At 39.4% G+C, this 18,882-nt stretch overlaps 1 protein-coding gene across 1 annotated transcript in view; it reads right to left on the bottom strand.

Annotated features, from left to right (window-relative positions):
* LOC113485694 (nodal modulator 1) overlaps positions 1–18,564 on the bottom strand; it is a 28,342-nt gene extending 9,778 nt beyond the window's left edge. The window contains exons 1-22 of the mRNA XM_026859063.1: positions 18,467–18,564; positions 17,207–17,252; positions 16,671–16,771; positions 16,442–16,548; positions 16,181–16,253; positions 15,487–15,639; positions 14,187–14,324; positions 13,389–13,478; positions 12,670–12,775; positions 12,110–12,260; positions 10,694–10,871; positions 9,789–9,930; positions 8,717–8,848; positions 7,839–7,975; positions 7,484–7,571; positions 6,566–6,629; positions 5,369–5,464; positions 2,730–2,939; positions 2,373–2,455; positions 1,211–1,370; positions 960–1,086; positions 205–318 (exon numbers count right to left, since the gene is read on the bottom strand). Coding sequence (XP_026714864.1) covers positions 205–318; positions 960–1,086; positions 1,211–1,370; positions 2,373–2,455; positions 2,730–2,939; positions 5,369–5,464; positions 6,566–6,629; positions 7,484–7,571; positions 7,839–7,975; positions 8,717–8,848; positions 9,789–9,930; positions 10,694–10,871; positions 12,110–12,260; positions 12,670–12,775; positions 13,389–13,478; positions 14,187–14,324; positions 15,487–15,639; positions 16,181–16,253; positions 16,442–16,548; positions 16,671–16,771; positions 17,207–17,252; positions 18,467–18,487 — 2,517 coding nt within the window. The 5' untranslated portion in view covers positions 18,488–18,564. The remainder of the gene's footprint in view (positions 1–204; positions 319–959; positions 1,087–1,210; positions 1,371–2,372; positions 2,456–2,729; positions 2,940–5,368; positions 5,465–6,565; positions 6,630–7,483; positions 7,572–7,838; positions 7,976–8,716; positions 8,849–9,788; positions 9,931–10,693; positions 10,872–12,109; positions 12,261–12,669; positions 12,776–13,388; positions 13,479–14,186; positions 14,325–15,486; positions 15,640–16,180; positions 16,254–16,441; positions 16,549–16,670; positions 16,772–17,206; positions 17,253–18,466) is intronic.
* Between the last annotated feature and the right edge of the window lie 318 nt (positions 18,565–18,882).

Raw genomic sequence — 18,882 nt, 5'->3', positions numbered from 1 at the left:
TGTTAGATTTAAAATCTTAGCAAGTGTAAGATGTGAAGTGCTGTCCACTCTGAGGGACCTACATCTCTCATTGGGGGTTATGATTTCAAAGGAACCATGCGTCCCCCTGCCACTGAAGGGAGCAAATAGCACCCCTGTTTTGGAGGAGAGAGTAACACAGCATCACACGTGCAGCCACATTCAGAAGAATCAATTTCAACTTACCAGATTGGAAAAAGTCAGCATGCCATTATCCTGTGTAAGGAGGTTGGACCGAAACACCCCTCCACTGAGAGACAAGAGAACTCCAGCAAGAGCCTGGTCATCCTCTGATTTGATCTATTTTTGAAAAAGCAATAGTTTTAACTGTAAGCGAGGGTTGCTTTATGAAGGACAGTTCAATTCAGAAGCCCCTTGCAAAGTGCACAGATGCGCTGGCTCTGAGCACTTGGCTGTAAGCAGAAGAAAACTAGTGACATTCACAGTGTATCCCCTCCTGCGGGACTGCAGGGGCACAGGGGCTTGTGCTCTCAACACCTGGGCGGTCACAGCCACACACAGCATGTGCTCCCAGAACAGCCATCCTCTACCACTTCATAGGACATGCTGGGGGCCAGAACAAAGCCTCCCAAAGACAAGAACCAGCACTAGTTGGACCAGACTGCATGTGGAAAAAAAATCACCTTGAGGGATAAAACTCATTAAGAGAAGGTGGTCCAAACTCTACAAAAACAAATAAAGCCAGTCCTTTTGACTGCAGGCTCTAGCTTTCACTCTATAAACCTTGCAGAATATCTTCTGCATAGCAAAACAAGATCTAGAACTAATGTCATCCACTGAGATATGTTTTCCTATGACAAAATTATCCCCAAATCTCACATCCATTTGAGTTTGGGTGGGAGATGTGGGTTAACTATTTTGCCTGTCTAGCTCTAACTGCAACACTCTTCATTCAGAACCCAAAGCGTTTAGAACATTACCTCAAATGTCACTCCAGCAAGAGCAAAAGCTTTGAAGTCCCCAACGGTTCCTTCTACTGCAGTCAAAACAAACCCTTCTTTCTGAGCAGTAACAGTATATTCCAAGTCGCTGTGGAGTGGCCCAACACTTCAAAAAAAGTAAAGAAGAACTCATTTTTAAAAAAAGTATTGGATAACACATACATGTTGGCAAGTCACTACTGCACTTTAACTAAGGAATCCAAAAGATCCCAAAGAAATCTGCTAATTACCTGTAAGCACCTTTGGCATCAGTGAAAACTGTGATGAGTGGGGAAGTTGCTCCCTTTTCACCAATGACAATCTCAACACCTTCCAATTCAGGATGAATTCGCCCTTCCAGAAATAACCCTGCTTTTCCATGAATCTCTATCAGCTTTCCAGGACAACTCTCTTGGTCATTGCAAAGGGGATTTAAGACAGAGAAGAAAGTAAAAAATACATTCACCATTCTGTCTTACAGCAAGAGTTTAACTACTTCCAAGAAGTGATCAGTTGATGTTCTTTTACCTTAGAATAAAAGATCAACCCATACAATGGTATGGCCACTCAACACATCTTAAAACATCCGAACATTCCCAAAATCAGTAACTAAGTTTGAAAGCTGTAAGCACATCTCCAGAACAAACATCCTGGATTTGCTAAGTTCTTTGAGGATTCATCAAGTTACATAATGTGCAGCCACATGGAGAAGATTCCAAGAATACTCCCTTCTAGTTGATATTATACTGAACTTTGACACAATTTTTTCAGATCAAATTCAGGTCAGCATGTGTAATGCTAATGACATAAGGAAAATTTTATTTTCACCCCCTCCAATGTATTTAGAATGTGCACAAAGAGCCACGTAAGAAGCGGTACCTAACATTTTCTAGTTATTTCCAAGAAAGAACATTCACTTAGGAACCTGAGGGCAAGATGGACACTGACTTAACAAGTAACATCAACTGACTGATGATAACCCTGACAATTTTGAAGTTTACTTTTTTGTGAATGTTTTTATTGTTGTAATTTACTACAAAAGAAACCTGAATAAAAACCTGAATTTGGTAACAAATTCAAAATACAAACATTGTTTTTACACAACTATTTTTCTAGATGAGAGTAATATGAACAATTCTAAGAATCTGGTATAATATCCAGAAATCTAGCCCTTCCTCTTGTGCTAGGTGGTCTTTCAGCACTTGTAAGAATATTTTGCTGATAAAAACTGTATTTGCACCCTCTACCAAATACCCATGCTTCCAAAATCTAGACTGAAATTGGCCCAAAGAAATAGCTGCAACTGAAACTTTCCTAACACTACCTTTGAAGAGCTATTAATAAATTCATCTATAAGGATACATTTCTACCTTAAAAATCTACTTATTCAAACTAGATTTTATTTATATTTACCTCCACTAACAACGGTTTCCACATAAGGTGGGTAGAAAAGCAGCTCTTTTGATGATGGTGTCACAGTAATTTTCTCTCCAGACCTGTAAAACACAAATAAGACACAATTAGAAGGAAACAGAATTAGCAGCTCTCATGTAGAACTGCATACTGCATATTGACCCAGGAATCCATCTAAATACCCCAAGGAAAAAGTATTAATAACCTACTTTCCATTTAGCTGACAGTCAACAAGAACAGGTATGGGTACCCATAGAGCAGCTCTTTCCTAAATGGAATATATCATTATTCTGTTTGGTGGAAACACCAGACAACAGTACAAAGAATACACCTTTTTCTGTTGGAACCTAGTATTACCTTGCCCAGTATGAAAATTCATATAAGAACGGTCCATGGAGTTCCTCCACCATTTCTTGCACTGGTGGTTTTGTTCCTTCCTCCTCTTGACCCTTCTTTTCTCTCTCCTGTCGGCGGGTCTCGATTTCTGCGAGCTGCTGCTCCCTACGTAACTCCTGTACAGATTTCAGGGGCCCTAAAACTAAGGCAGGTTCACTGTCAATGGATGACCTGAAAGCATGGAGGAGAAAACAAAATCTTCATCTGTAGGGATAAGAGCTTGTTATATCTGTTAATTATTGCTTTTATACCACAGCAGACAAGTCCCAGGGTATTTTTTTAAATTAATTGTATTTTAGTTCTGCTGTTTATTCCAAGCATAAGTAAAACTTTTAATCTCCACATCAATCAGTTATTACTAGAAAGTCCTGTTCCTAGGGACTACGGGTAACCTACCTGGCCTAGCAGGAAAGGACCTACTTGCAATCCTTAAAAATTCTGCCCCATCATGCTATAACCATTCAAGAACTTACAGCCCTCTTGCCTCTGGCTCCCCTTTGCTGTGCCTCAGCATCCCATGGTAGAGCCAGTGTCACACACCTACATCTCAATGACTTTGCAGTGTCCAGCATCTTAGCTAGGTTTTGGTAAGTAGAGTCTTGATTTTGCACCAAATACCAGACACCAGCTCTGCTGCAAGGAAAATAACCTCCCACAGAAGCACTGACAAGAGCAGGAGTGATAAATTCTTAAGTCAAAGGACCAGTTTGCAAGAGTACCTTTAATAAAGCCCTAAACTAAAAGAGAAAGCCTGGAATTCCAAACCTGAAAATAATCTTAATACAGAAAGGATGAGTTTTACAAAATAAACAAAAAGACAGGTAAACTAACTTTTTTTTTCAGTACTAAGAACTTTCCCTCGGAACTTATCTCTCAGGAATAGAATATACAAAGGAGAAAATAACTTCTATCACAAATAAATACTTCCAATAGCTGACAATTCCCAGGAAAGGCTCTGAGTTCTAACCTCTCTGCTCTATACATTTGAACTATCCAGCTATCGTCACTGTCCACTGAACAGATTGCTAGATAAGTTTAACCAAATTCTTTAAATCTCCACAGAACAATGCATCTCGTTTCAATTTCCCTGATCTTACATCCTCACTTTCCTATCAATGTCTTCTAGTCTCCAACCATCCTTGGTATCTTATTTTCTGTCTCTTCTACAATAGTCTGAAAAACTGTCACAGAACATTGTGAGGAATGAACTGAAAATGATCACTATTACTTTTCCTACAACCACTTTAGATTATGAAGATAGTTTTGTCTCCTGCTTCAGTCTTCACCTATATTCTGTCTTAAGAGAAATAGATACTATTGCTCTATCACACTAAGTTTCATCAAGGCATTAAATTCTTTCGCTTCAGTCCAGAGACAATGCAAAAATATATCAAAAATATTTTTTTTGTCTAAACCATAGAAATCTGTAGACACAGAGTCTCATGATATTCATAATAAATTACTACAGTCTCATTTTTCAAACATAACAAGCCATCATCAAAAATTATTAAGAGTCAGCTTTATCTTTGGTTGGGGTTGTTTGGGGTTTTTTCAGTTAACTTTCAGTTAACAGGTCACTGTCATGGATCTGGTACACAGACTTGTAAAAACAACTGACTTGCTTTTAAATTCAGAGCTGTTCCTTTTACGTTGATGGCATTTCACAAATTTGACTTTGAGAAGCTTCAGGCAGGCTTGAACAGAGATGGTCTGTGGCAACTAAGCTGTCTTCAAAGCACTTGCCAATAGTCTCAAAAAACGCAACCAGCCTAGAAGGTCAGAATAATATTCACCTCCTCACTAAGTTGTTTTAAAAATCCTAATGGCTCTCTTCTGTCTCAGTGTTTCTTTTCGAGCTGCTGTAGTTGCCCAGTAGTTGCAGTTATAGGTTCATTAAACTCAGGGAACTCGAGGCAATGCTCTGCAGGTAATTTGTTCTCTGAAAAGATGTTTTCTACACTCAAAAAAAGTTTGAGAACCCATAGTCTAGAACAAGAAGACATCAGCAGAGCATTATTAAAGCACTCATCATTATCAGACACTTCCAGACTGATCTGGCACCTCATACAATTAAAGCTGTTCACAAATCAGTGCTCCCTAGCGAGCTGTCTGTTCAGCTAAACATAAATTGGCACATTAGTGTGTAATCACTCTGCATGGTTTTCCTTTTATAACCCTCTTCACACCAGTAACAATGCTCTAAAGCTGCAGATTCTCATTCTGAGGAAACAAAAACCAAAGAAATAGATGCCAGTGCTAAAGAGCTCAGACCTAACCTAAAACAGTAGCCTCTGAATTCTGAAATTTCAGTTCATTAAAGTGTCTAAAACCTCAGAAAATTATTCCTTTTTACCATGACACACAAGCAGAAATGAGCTATATTGAAATGAAGTGACAATGTTCAAAACAAGGGCTGCAAATTATTTATCTGTCTACAAAGAACTCAAAGCACAGCTTAGCATAAAAACCTCTTGCAATCTAGAGCCGGATGCCATCCCCTTATAAAGCAGCCACTGCAGTATTAAAACCAGAGTAAAACTTTATGAGAGAGATGTCTTTTTCTTCCGTTTTTTACAGCCCCAAGATTTCTTTGTTCTTACTTAATGGTAATAGTCACATCCATCAGTTTATCTGTTACAATCGTGCCAAGGACATGGTGTCGAACTGCAGTGAGCGTCAGTATACTAGGAGAGGACCTGTAAATCAAAGTAACAGAGATTAATTCAAGGTCCCCCTCCTGAAGAAAATAACCAATCTTATTTAGCAGAGTTTGTGCTCCCATCCCTACATCTGATGTGCTTTTTAAAAAACAATATGCAAATTACAGAGCAAAGCTGTAGTACTGAGATGACAGCATGTTGGAAAGGGAGCATTTTCCAGCTCTGAACCCCAAACCACTGCATGACATTGGCCAAATCAGTTCCTTCCTTTCTGCCTCCTGCTTTCTCTCAAGCTAAAGCTGATTTGATTGATTTCATAGGTACAATCCCTTTACACACAGCAGGACACTCAAAAGTTTGTGATGTTAAATATAGTTCCCCAATATGCCCCAAGTCTCGTGGTGCTTTGCTGCCAAGAGTTTCTGCTTCATTCCATTCACTCACTTTGTGCTGGCTCTCATGTTTAGCATATCTCTCTTTGAAGTACTCTTAATTCACTTACACAGCAGAAAATAATCAGATTTTAATGCTAAATTTGTTTTCTGCCGTGATCGTGAATTAGAAGTAGCCTGGGAGCAGAAATCCTCTTTGTAGAAGAAAGAGCCATGACGCAGACTGCCAGACCATAACTTATAAATAACATGGCTGACTTAGGAAAATCAGCAGCGCTGACTTGTCATTAGGGTGAATATTTAGTCAGCTTGCAAAAACTGGAGTGAGCAGAATCTAATCACCACAGAGCCATGGCACTAGGGATGCACAACGGCAGTATATGCCTCTTAGTGAAATTACGATCCTATTTTTTACATGTCAATGCTCACAAGTAATCAACAGTTTCCAGTTAAATATCTCTGCTTTGTTACAAAGCAAAAAGAACATTGAACAGACAGAAGGCTGACAAAAATATCCATTTGAAGTAGCAAAAGCATCTTTAAAGCCTATCATCAGTTGACTGGTTTTTAAGACTAGAAAGGGCAAAAGAACACATCAGATACACTTTGCTAAAGCTTCCCTCTATTGGCTGGAGACAGTTACAGCAACACATCCTGAATTGCTGAGAGCAAGCAGCCGCAGCAGAAAGCAGCTTTATCAAAGCATGCTGACAGGCACAAGATCAAAACCAGATTTTGCTCTTACGTGTCATAAGTGTAATACTCATGTTCAAACTGGTGGCAGGAACGTGGGGTCACTTCATATACACCTGTAAATATTAATTCAGAGAACGATTTGCTGAAAAAAATTCAAGCTTACTGCGTTGGCTGAAGGCAAGATCACATGAGATCTGAGGTATAAACAATTACAAAATTTGACTATATATCTACTGCCTTTCACATAGACACTTGTAAATTAATTCCCGTCTCTTCAGTCACAGAAATCACTACTGGAAGCTGTGCAAAGTTTCTAATGTACACTGATACAAAACACAATTAGGTATCACTACAGATGCCTATATTTACATAATTACAAACACAGTAAACCAAACAAGCCCAGAAGTAACCTATTATGGCCCCATAGCTGATACCCTTTGCCTTATTATAGGACCACTGTATTACTGTATTGTGAATGATGGCTCCAAGGATGAAATGTTCAAAGCTGAGAACCGAACCAAAACCAAATACATGTGTTAACAACTGTTTTGCTAAGGGGCCATAACAGAGAAGTAGCTCTAAAGACATTAAAAAGAGAAAAAAAAGATATCTAATTTTAAAACTTTCTGGTTTCTGTTACAGATAACCCTGTGGTACTTTTAACTGTTATCCCTTAAGAATCTTGTACTGAAATGAAACTACTATTTGTCAGTCACATTCTAATCAAAGATCAAAGACCTTCATTGAGTTCAAACAAACAAAAAAAAAATTTTACTTCTGGAATCTGTATTTTGGTGAAAGACTAAATAGTAGAATTCTAAAAACTCAGAACAGAGCACCTATCTACAGATGCAAATAAAACAATGCCTCTCAGAAAACACAACAGATTTATTTTTTTTTTAATTCCCAGCAGTATTAGTTGACCAGTTCTTTTTCATTTTTTAAACTAGCATTTTAGAGCTGTTACCTGGCTTTGAAAGACAGAATCTGTTAACTCCTTTGGACAGGTTATAAACACCAACGTTCTCTGGTCCATTTCCATCCTGATAAAATTCCTGTAAAGCCACAACATAATTCACTGTTAGTAACTACCAAACAACAAAATGAAAACAGTATTTGCCTAAAGATACATTAATGCTTCTCTTTTATAGCAGCTAACGCCACAAGACCATTTTACCAAACCTAAGAGACAAATCTCAAACATCAGTGTTGCTGTGCTGTATGATTCCCTAGAGACACAAGAAAGCTTTGATTCCAAGCACAATCCAACCTACCTACACAAATTCATCAAAAAAATACAAGAACATTTGTTACCTACGTACCAGTGTAATTGCATGAGAAAGAGAACACCTCAGCATATATCCAGTCTGCCTGAATTCTACTCCTGAAACATCTTCCTCCATGACTTCCAACTCCAAAGACTTATTCTTCCAGCACCAATCTTCATGTATAATGCTTACTAGAATACACACCACAGAAAGCATTTTACTAATGTAAAACTGTGTGAATAAGGGCAGGTTTTGTGGTACAAAAAAGCTTGTATCACCCTAACTTCCCTGACAATAATCTTCAAAGCTAGATATACAACAACGTCTGTGGTAAGAGACCCGGCTCACAGCACTGCAGCATCACCAGGAATCCAGCCCATCTCATAGCAGAAAGCTATTATGAAAAGGATTAATGAAGTCTGATCTCCCTGGAAAGTTTGCAGTGTGCACTACCATTGTGATAGTCAAAGAAGCCTAGAGGATATCAGAACCTAACTCCAATTTCACCCAGCAGAAAGGTTCTGACTTGTGTATAAAAGCAATCTGTGCATACTCCTACACCTTTCCCTGGAAAACAATTTGTTTTCATAGTAGGCCAAGGCAGGCTGGCCAAAATGTGTATTGCTCTTAGGAGAGTTACTCTGGAAGCAGAACAAGTCAGTTGATGATAAAGTCCTCTGTCCTCACACCAGCCATGTGGACCCTAAAACTTAGGAGACCAGTTGCCTGTTAAGCTGACAAAAAGGGTTAAATTTACAAGATTAAGAAAACTCAGTGCACTGTATATAGTTTTTTCCGAGATTCTCTCAAGTTGCAGAACTAGTTCCACGTTGGGCATACTGTAAATGGTATCCGTAATAACAGAAACATACAGGTTAAGTCACAAATTTAGCTACTAAGGTAACACTTGAAGCAGTTCCCCATAGTCCTACCTTTGTACTTGCCAGGTAGCACATTTTCAAATGTGAAGGCCACTGAGTCCACGCTTCCTGAGAGCTGCAGGTTGCGTTTTTCACCCTGGCGGCTCACAGACTGTAATGTCACCACCAGATCACCACAAGCATCTGTGCAGAAAAGACAGCAGAAAATGAGAATGCATCCTGGCTTGCCAGCTTTGCCTCCAAAACCCCCACTCCAACCAAGCTTCATGTGTACCAACATTAAAACAATTACTCTCTTCCAATAGAGAATGTTTCTAATTAAAACTCTTAAGTACAGGTTTACCAATGCTTTTACGCATTCTTCAGGAAGCTTGAGACTGTTAATTATATTTTTTTATCTAACGGCAAGTAACAACCAAATCCCTGCATCTACCTCACTCTGCAGAGACTACAGGGCCCAGTAAACACCTGAGAGACAATACAAAGTGCAGAGAGGATCCAGAGAGGAAAAATGAAGGGGTAAAAATTACAAAAGTTAAACTCCAATCCTCATTTGCTGAAATCAGTAGGTAAAAGAAAAATACCAGACGAGAGGAACCTTAAGACTAAAGCAAAGACAAAAAGCTTATGAAAGAGAACAGAGATTGCTAGCTTCTGTCAGCAGCTTGAGCCTCTATCCTACAGGCTTTTACATGCTTTTTTTTTTTTTTTTTAATGTCTTATTCACCCTCCAGCACCTCTCTGATGGATATACAGTATCCCTAGTGTCAGCCAGGAGCATTTCTCCCTGGAACTTACCCACCTTCTGAGGAAGGCAAACAGGTCAGAATTCCTTCCCGAGAAGAAATACTTGCTTATTCCTAGCAAGTATTAAAAATAGGGACATCACTTTATTCCAGACTTTATTAAGGTACTTTATTAAGTTGTAAGGTCTCCCAAAAGAAACAGCTGCTTTATCTATGTGCTGAAGTTAAACTTACTTGTGTGCTGATGGGACTAACCACAGCAAGCATCCTGATGGGGCTAACCACAGCAAGCATCCTGATGTAAACAGCACTCATTCACACATGCAGTGCTGAAGTTCTCTGTTCCCATTTCCACATCACTTTCAAAACTGGCTTACCCAAACAGGAGATCTTCCCTGAGACGGACGCCAAAAACTGAGAGAAGGTCACATCCATTACTGGTCTGTCTGTAACAGTAACAGGGAACGTTTTGGGTTTCAAAGCCAATCCTGCTCTGGTCTCAGCCTCTGGAATAATTACCTGTAGAGTATATGACATCAAAAAATCACCAGCTTTTAGATACCAGTCCAAATACACCCAACTCTGCTGAGTTCAATCCACTTATCAGAAGTTAGAAAGTGGAAATTTACTGTAAATCCCAGGCAAAGTAAAACCAGCCTCCCAGACATGCTTTTCAAAACTGTGTATTAAAAATCCTCCAAAGAACTGCAATAAAACTGAGGTAAAATACTCCAAACAGCTCAGTTTCCAAAATCTGAGTGAATTTCACTTCAGGATGTAGCACTGCTTCTACATTAGGCTATTTAGTTATCTACGAGGACAGTTAAGAGGCCTTATAACTATGCGCTTCCTTATCTTACAGCCTGCACTCTCTCCCACTATGCAGAGATTACAGTGGTTCTGGTGGAGGTTCTGCTGTGACCCATAAGCTCAGGAACCATTCAGGCAACAATAAAGGTACACATTACACGTCTTACTCAAAGGATAATATATTATGATAAGAATTGACCTGAGGGACATCACAACTAAGAGGAGAGAGAAATAAGAACTTTCAACCCCAACAGCCTGATCAACTTTTAACAAGTGTAAAGGACAAGGAGCATGGGAATCTCATTCAGGGAAAAAATCCCCAGAAATAACTGTCATTGTTTACATAGTGCAAACAGGAGAAAAGGACCAGGAAAATCTAAATTAAATTGCTCAAATTTTAGAAATTATATGCTTAAAATCTTCTAAAACCTCATTACAGTCTTACAGTGGAAAAATGGAAACTCATTCTTACCTGAACATTGTATGCACCTGGTTTTGCCTTAAAACAAAATGCTCCGTGAGAGTCAGTTTCTGTTGTAATCAGGGATGCTTTGTCCTTGTCTTGAGGCATCATGGTTACCTTGTATTTACTAATCTGTTTGACTGTGTCGGGAAAACGAGTTACTGAGATTCGTCCACACACACTGAATCTGTTAAATAAAAGCCAGCCATCACAATAAATATCTTGATTTGACAAAGCTCATGAAAAAATATCAGTGTTAAAACTTCCTTAAAAAGTAAACCTCACTATGTTGAGGTAATAACATGTGAATTGGAATGGATTTCTCCTGAAAGAGTGTTCATATCGAAGAGGTACTATAAGCACACACAGCGGAGCAAGTGCAAACTCCTATTCGATTAATGGGATCTTTTCTTTTACAATGAAATCACCATGATTCTATGTAATGTTTTATTTGAAAGCAACTAGCTTCACTCTTCCCTGCCACCAACCCAATCACTTCAAGCCTTTTTTCTTTTTTTATGGCTAGGCAAGCAATTGACTTTTAAATAGTTTCAAATGGTTTGTGTCAAAGACCTCAAGTAAGGTAGGTAATTCACTGGAACACAACCCTAGTACATCTACATTTGTGAAAACACAAGAAACAAATTACAAACTAAGTTTTACTTTTCATCTTCAACAGCACAACATATTTAGTGACTGAAAAAAATGTAGCAGATCATTTAACAGCACACAGGGTTTTTTTCTAATTCGCTAGCTGAGCCTGTGTGAGCTACTTGTATGTGCCTCAGTAAATTCCTAGTTCTTACTTCTCTGGAAGGTTGCCACTGCTTCCTCCTCAGGAGGATCTCCTGGACACAGAACCATGCCCCTTCTGTCATCCTCAGCTCGCACAGTTATCTCCCACCACTGCACAGCCTTACACCCCAAAACCATCCTGCCATCACCATCATACAGACTTATGCTCGGCAGTCAAAGAATCACAAACAAGAAAAAGATAATTCATATAAGACAACTATGACCTTGAGAGTGAGCAATAAAATGTAGACGTTTGGTACAACACTGCACCAGATAGCTATGTAATGTAACTCCACTCTGGCACAGAACGAGAGTATCTGAAGTGCAGCATCCATGCAGAAAGCCCCTCTGTTGCTTTCTTGTTTCACATACTGTTGTAAAATTGTTCAATGTACCCATGTCTTAACATCTCCATTTGCAAGGGAGAGGTCAACAAGAGTGTTCTAAACCTTAACTAGTATTGAGCAAAATACTGTGGACAAAACATTAGCCTGCACTCACGCCGTCCTGTTTACCTTGAATTTCTCTTAGCTTCTGACAACAGTACGCTGCTCATGGGAAAGGACAAACCATTTTCAAGACCCTGTCCACGTATCAAATAACATTTTCATCAGTGACACCAGTACCTACCCTGTTGCAATGATGTTTGCCAGCTGAGGTGTATTTGGAGCAATCTTCACAGTAATAGTATCAAAGAACAGATGCTCTTTCCTAGCATGAATTGTGTATGTACCTGTTGTTATGTTCTCAAGGCGGAAAGAGCCATCAGCTTTTGTTTTTACTGTAACAAAGAGAATTAAAAAACAGAGCATGCGTTGACTGTCTATCATACTTTTGCATCAAAAGAGCCAGACGGCATGCACTGCTTTAGGCTATTTTAACTTTATATTGCACAACAATGCTTTCTCACTAGACCAACCTTCATTTCTGTATTTCAAAGCACAATTTGGCTTATGGTTGAAAGAAAATAAGAACTTTTCAACAGCAAAACAAATGAACACTTAATACTCCCATCTAAGCCAGAAAATGCAAAATTAATCAAGAGCATGAAAACCACTTTAATATTTCAAATTAATTGCAACAAAAGTAGGGTATTATCCTGAAGGGTTAATTCCATTGCATACACTAGTCCTGTACCTGAGCTTAATAAAGGCTTTCCTGTAGCAACAAAGACCAAGACCACTGCATACCTTTAATCTGATTGTTCAGAGTCACAGTGGCATCAGCAACACCTTCTCCATCAGGACCGTTCAACACCCTGCCTGTGACAGAGAAACCCATCACATGGAAAACAGGCTGAAATGGGAAAAAAGTTAACATTAATCTTTACTCAGTAAAAGGAAACACAGCTATAGCAGCCAACACTGACTATTTTACTCCCACACGCATACAAATGAAATTTATTTCCAGCTTTAGGAAAAAAATGTACCAGGATAATCACAATGAAAGTACACATCAATCTCCAGGCATACTGCTCCCCTAAGTACAGGAACAGAATCTCAATTTATCTGCATAAGTACAGTTCAGAAGGCCCAAATCACAGATCATAATGCTATTACACAGGCACTCTGTACAATATACAAACCTACAGACCCTTCTCCAGAGATCTGACAATCTGTATGAGAAAATTTAAGCAACCTGAAAGATTATTGCCTGTTTGCAACATCCACATGAAAGTGAACATAGTAGACATCTTTCCCCCATTTTGTTTCCTCCCAGTAAAAGGAACTAAAGTGACAGCATGATGCTAGATAGTCTTCTACCTGCTGTGCAAGAGGGTATGTGTAATAAATTACTTCAGACTTCTTACAAGGAAGTTTTTCCATAATACATCTGCTTTCTGCTAAAATCAGTTATACTTTCACAGGAATGAATGGCATAAAAAGATTATTTCCTCTGAATGCCTTACCTCAATCTGTAAACTGTCATGCTCTACAAGGAAGTCCAATCTAGATGGTGCAACATCAAAGGTAATTCTCTCTCCCCTGTAGAATGGTATCTGAAAGAAGACACACCGCTTTGACTCCTAAGAAGCTATGATGACAGAATTGTTTTCCTTTACCATCTCCCATGTCCTTATCACCATCAGACACCCCTATGAAGGGTCAAATGGGCTGCAAATTTCCTGGCAGAAGTAACTCAGAGGGATAGAGACAAGAATAAAGGCAGTATCTCAAGACTGATGAAAACCATATCAGATTATCTGAAGAGACAGAAAAGTAACCCTATACTCAGAATACAGAAAATGGATATGCAAGAGCTTACAGAAAGGAGACTATATGATTGCTAGAATGGTTAAAGGAAATCCCACTTCTAGAGCATGTAGCCTGAAAGTGCAGGACTCCAGGTGGTGCACAAACATGCTCCCACACTCTCCAGACATAATAAAGAGAATGGGCAAAAAAGAAAGCAGAGAACTTAGACATGAGGTGGCTGTAGCCAAATGAAACTTCCCGTCTGCCAGCAGCCTCTAGGTGTTGCTCTGGCCAATGTATTCAGGTAATTCAGAGCCTGATTTGCAAGTCCTTCCTCAGAAACCACACCAGATCCCTACCACAGCAACTTACTTGACTGCCATATACTTTAGGTTGGAGGTTCCTATTCTAATTATTTCATCCAATTCAAAATATTTAAATCATTTCCATTTTAACAGCTACAAGATAACAACCCAATGGATAGACAAGCAATGAACTTTCCAGCTACTTACCACAGTGTATGCCCCGCTTGGCAGAGACAGAAAGCTGAAAGATCCATCTTCTTTTGATACAACATTGCACAAATAAGACAGAGACTCATCTCTTGACTGGAACCCATCCACAGGAGAAATATTGCAGCCCACAACATCCTGTGTCAGTAAATGCAATATAATGTTTTTCTCATGGCAAAAAAAGAAAAAAATAATTGCAAGGGGGATGTAGAAAGGTTCAAAATACTATATTGTGAGTGAAGGATGGGAAATACAAAACCATTTCAGAGACAAAGTCTGATAGCATGGCTTAAGATTCATGTATACGTAAAAGAGATAAAAGCAGCCAGTAATCAACTTTATGGTAAGAAGGACAGAAAACTGGGAAATTAAACATTCCTCCCTGTACTCCAGAACTGCACCATGTGTCTTAACATTAACTGACTTCAGTTTTGTGGACAAGGTTAACATTAAAGAGCAGAGCTCTACTCTACATACAAATCACAGCACCTGATAAAATGTTTCACACTCATTTCATAACACACTGTTAAAGTGGCAATAGAAGCTGTTGAACTCTGTCTTCACATCAAAGAGGGCAAAGAGCAATTAAGACCTCATGCTGAAGAAAAATTATAGCTAGTGTACAGTGAATGTCAGGATTTGTCTGGCAACATATCGTGTCTTGTGCCAGAAGCTGGTCTTTCACCACGGAGAAGTGTCATCCTCACAAGGGAACACATTTACTAACCAACATTTAACATGTTAAAAGGTGTAACCGGAAACATATTGTCTTAAAACTGTAGCACTTAACCTTGCTGACCCACAAGGAATATGCAGATCAATAACATGCTGTGAGCCTTATTGTATTTTGCACTTGTTGCCTGTTTCAGTTCAGGTCTTTGTTTTCTATGTCCCTGAACAGCCTGATTGAGGAACCTGGCTGTTGAGAACAGTAATGAAGAGTTCAAAAGAGTTGAAATTCAATAAATTTTCTAATTTGTGTCCAAAAAATACATAGACCTTAAACCTCAATTTTGCCAGCATTTAAACAGATGGCTATTGTGTTACACATCTGAGTTATTCCACGGGGGTCAAGTGAAAACTCAGCATGTATGCAAATGTTGTATTACAAGGGCCTTGTTGAAAACAAAACAAAACAAAAAAAGTACAGCTTGAGGAGTCACACAGTTTATGGTTTCTGTAAGCCAAGCTCAATGAAGGACAGAGATGAGCATCAGGGGGCAGTATGAATCTAGAAGCTATTTAGCTGCTTCTTATTTATGTCCATACTTGTATTGAAAAGGTACTGATATGCCATTACCTCTTTAGTGACTGAAGAAGAGAAAAGGAGAAACATGACCCCTTTCATTGGTTCTCCGTCACTCCTTACTGACCCAGAAACATTGTAGCCTGCAACAATCAGAGGGCTAGCAGCATAGGCATTAGAACTTGTCACTCGTACCACTGTGTTTGACTGAAATACATAAACACATATACGTTCATCAAAAGTAGGTATTAGATCTCATTTACAGCACCTAAATAACAATCAGAAGCTGTATATTCAACAATAGAAACAGAGGCCAGAGCAGCAGTACTTAAAGAGGGTCCACAGGCTATTCAAGACACAAAGACACTAAAGCAAAGACACTTTGCAAAACAGTTATTTTCCTGTTTTACTGATTTAGGAATCGCTCAGAATCTCAGAGCTCCTCAGAAAGCAAGCAGTCTGAGAGGGAAGGATTAGAGCATCTGCTTCAATATTCAAGCTCCTGCAAAATGTATAGGATTAGAAGACCAAAAGCAAGAGCTCATTTGCCAGTACTTCCCTGGCTGGCTCCACTATCTTCACACTGGGCCTGTGCAAGGCAGTTTCTTCACTACCTAAATGAAATTTATGAAAACTCCATTAACCTTGTCCACTCACAAAAACCCTTCCTCACACTAGCTGATCAAGACAAGGTCTAGCAGATCCCCCCTCACTAAACAGGTAAACCAGAACTTTTGTAGGCTCTAACCTCTTTCAACATCCAGGTAGGATGAGATGCAAAGATTTCATATTCACCAGGAAGCACTTTAAAGAAAGCGAACCTGTAAGGCAAGAAAGTGGTTATGTCTCTTCAGAAATAGTCACAAACATTTGTTTATAGAAGAACAATTAAGACTATGCACATTAGAAAAAATATTTCAAAACTACTATAATCCCAGTTAATATGGCAGAATTGAAAGAATCTTGTGTAAATGAACAGAGGAATTAAGTATGCACCACCCATACTCACTTTCCTCCAGGTTGTGTAATAGTTGCTTGTATGTTTATGTCACTGCCAGCATTTCTCAGTACAACCTGGACTCCAGCAGGACCTAATGTCTGACCTTTGCTGAGAACCTGTCAAAATGAAAATGAACCAGAGTATAAATGGACAAAAAAACCTTGCAAGCTGATGTAGAATGTTTTTATGAAGGTAGAATTAGCATAAGATGGAATAAATAAAGGTAAGAGTGTCTAACCTTTCCATTCACAGAAAATCCTGTGAACACAAAGTTAATATCACCTCCCTTTGTGCAAATGTCATTAATGCCATCCACGTGGATGTCTACACTGGTTGGTTCTGGAGAGGAAGAACAATAAAACAGCATAGTAGTTAAGAGAGCAATCATGAAGCAGTTCTACTTTAGCTTTACAAAACTCTCACTGAAATGCATTAACTTAAGCACACAAGTGTTGCACTGGAAGTCTTGCCTCAGCAAAGTTAAAGCACCCACAAATCCTGATGCTGAAATCCTCTTTCCCCTTCCCATAGCAGCCATTTCTGTCAAAAACCCACATTCCCTCAAATCAGCTCATGGGTTATTTTGCCAGGGTCTACCTTACAGCTTTATTTTCCTCTGGTACAGTAAGTACATTTTAGTTATTAAACACATACAGTAGGGCTTATCTCTTTTGAAAAGCACTTGATTTTTCCTGCCAACTGCAAGTTAGAGATAGTTAAGTCCCACATTGCTGATACACTAGTCCTACTGTAAGAAGACGTATGGGCACTTACCAAAACTCCACCCTAGGGGAGGCTCAATTTTAAGAATGAAATCCCCCTAAAAATAAAAAAATAACTGATCTAAATTCAATTTAGCTAAAGGATGAAAAAGTCAGAATACAAGCATCATGCTGCAGAGACTAACACAAGGCTGAAGTGTCCCATTCTTTTTTCCTCTTACCTAAAATACTCTGGTTCAAAGGAGCAGCAGTATCTACCCATGCAGGCTGGGATGCTGGGCTCACATCCAGCCAGCTAAGAGCAAAAATTAAGTATCATCATGTTTACACTGCTTCCAAACCAAAGCTGGCTCATGTTCAAGCAGCTCAGTGTTAGAAAATGTTCAAATCTATCTCTACCTGCCCCAACAGATGTGCTCTAAATCAGTCTTTAGTATTTCCACTAGGAGGTCCTACTCAACCATTCTGCCCAAACATGGGATAACAAAATTTTGATCCTATTAAAAGATCTACACCAAAAGGATATTAATCTACACAGAGATCCTCTTTAAATCTGTGGGCACCACATATGTTACGTTCCAAAGTTCATCTATGGAAAGGCTTAAAGACCTAAAAATGAAATCACTGAGATCAGAAAGCATCTTACATTCTTAGATTGGAAAGGGAAGGATTTATTTGGCAGCTGGACTAAATGACCTTCAGTGGTTCCTTCCAACCCAAACCATTCTATGATTTTACTTCTGATCCCTAAGTCAACCAGCTCTTTAAAAGAGCAAAACCCTTAAGACCATCTGGGGCAGTCTGTTTTCAATTTAAATGCAAACATCTTTCCAGTCTAAACAGACACCAAACTTCCAACATGTTCTGAGCTTCCTGTATCATTATTTTTACAAGACATTTTTAATATCTGCAATTAGTCATTCATTCTCAATTCAGCTGTAACAAAACACATTCTCACACAGATTTATTTTCATTTCTACAGGTAGACAGCAGAAAGCTTTATCGGTACTCTGTCGGAGCCCGTACTTTTTGTGCAGTTAGCTGCTAGCACATCGTTGTTGGCAGTAATTCGGGCTCCCAATGCTGCAGTCATTGAGACAAACAGCACGAATGCAACAACATACTTGTTACCTGACTTTTCTCATTATCATACATAGCACTAAGAAATAAAATAGTTGCACTACAAAAACAAACTGTTGAAAGTTTGGTCCAAACCAAACTAAATTATGTCCTAATTCAAATGCTTCATGGGTGGGTGTTGTTCTGGCGTTTAATCTGCCGGCAGATCGGACCCAGCGTTTCAGTTCCTTACCTTATCATAGAGGGGAATCATGAAATACCCATTGTTTGGAGCACAATCTGTCTGGTATTTCAGAGTACCATGTTTTGTGTATAACTTAATCTAAAAGAAACAAACACAAAGATACTTTAAAACACGTGAGCAAAGCTGGAATAAGGCATTCTCCAACCAAGTGCTTTTACGCAGCAGCACCCGCGTGTCCCCAGGGGGTAACAGGGAAAAGGTTTATTTCAGGAAAACGACAACGTGCCAGGCAAAGCCGGCACAGCTCAGCCCTGGGCTCAGGAGACAACGCTTACAGAAGCGCCCCTCGTCAACCGGACCCACGGCCGCAACCGCAGCCAACTCAGTCACACCCCGGGCCGAGCGGCGGGGCCGAGGGCCGCCGGGCGCCCCGCTCCAGCCCCGGCAGGCTGAGGAGAGGCGGC

This window comes from Athene cunicularia (assembly GCF_003259725.1).
Source record: "Athene cunicularia isolate RWA chromosome 14 unlocalized genomic scaffold, athCun1 chr14_part1, whole genome shotgun sequence".
In the NCBI taxonomy this organism is placed as follows: domain Eukaryota; kingdom Metazoa; phylum Chordata; class Aves; order Strigiformes; family Strigidae; genus Athene; species Athene cunicularia.
Note: the sequence above shows the minus strand (reverse complement) of the source record. Positions and strands in the feature narration are given on the sequence as shown.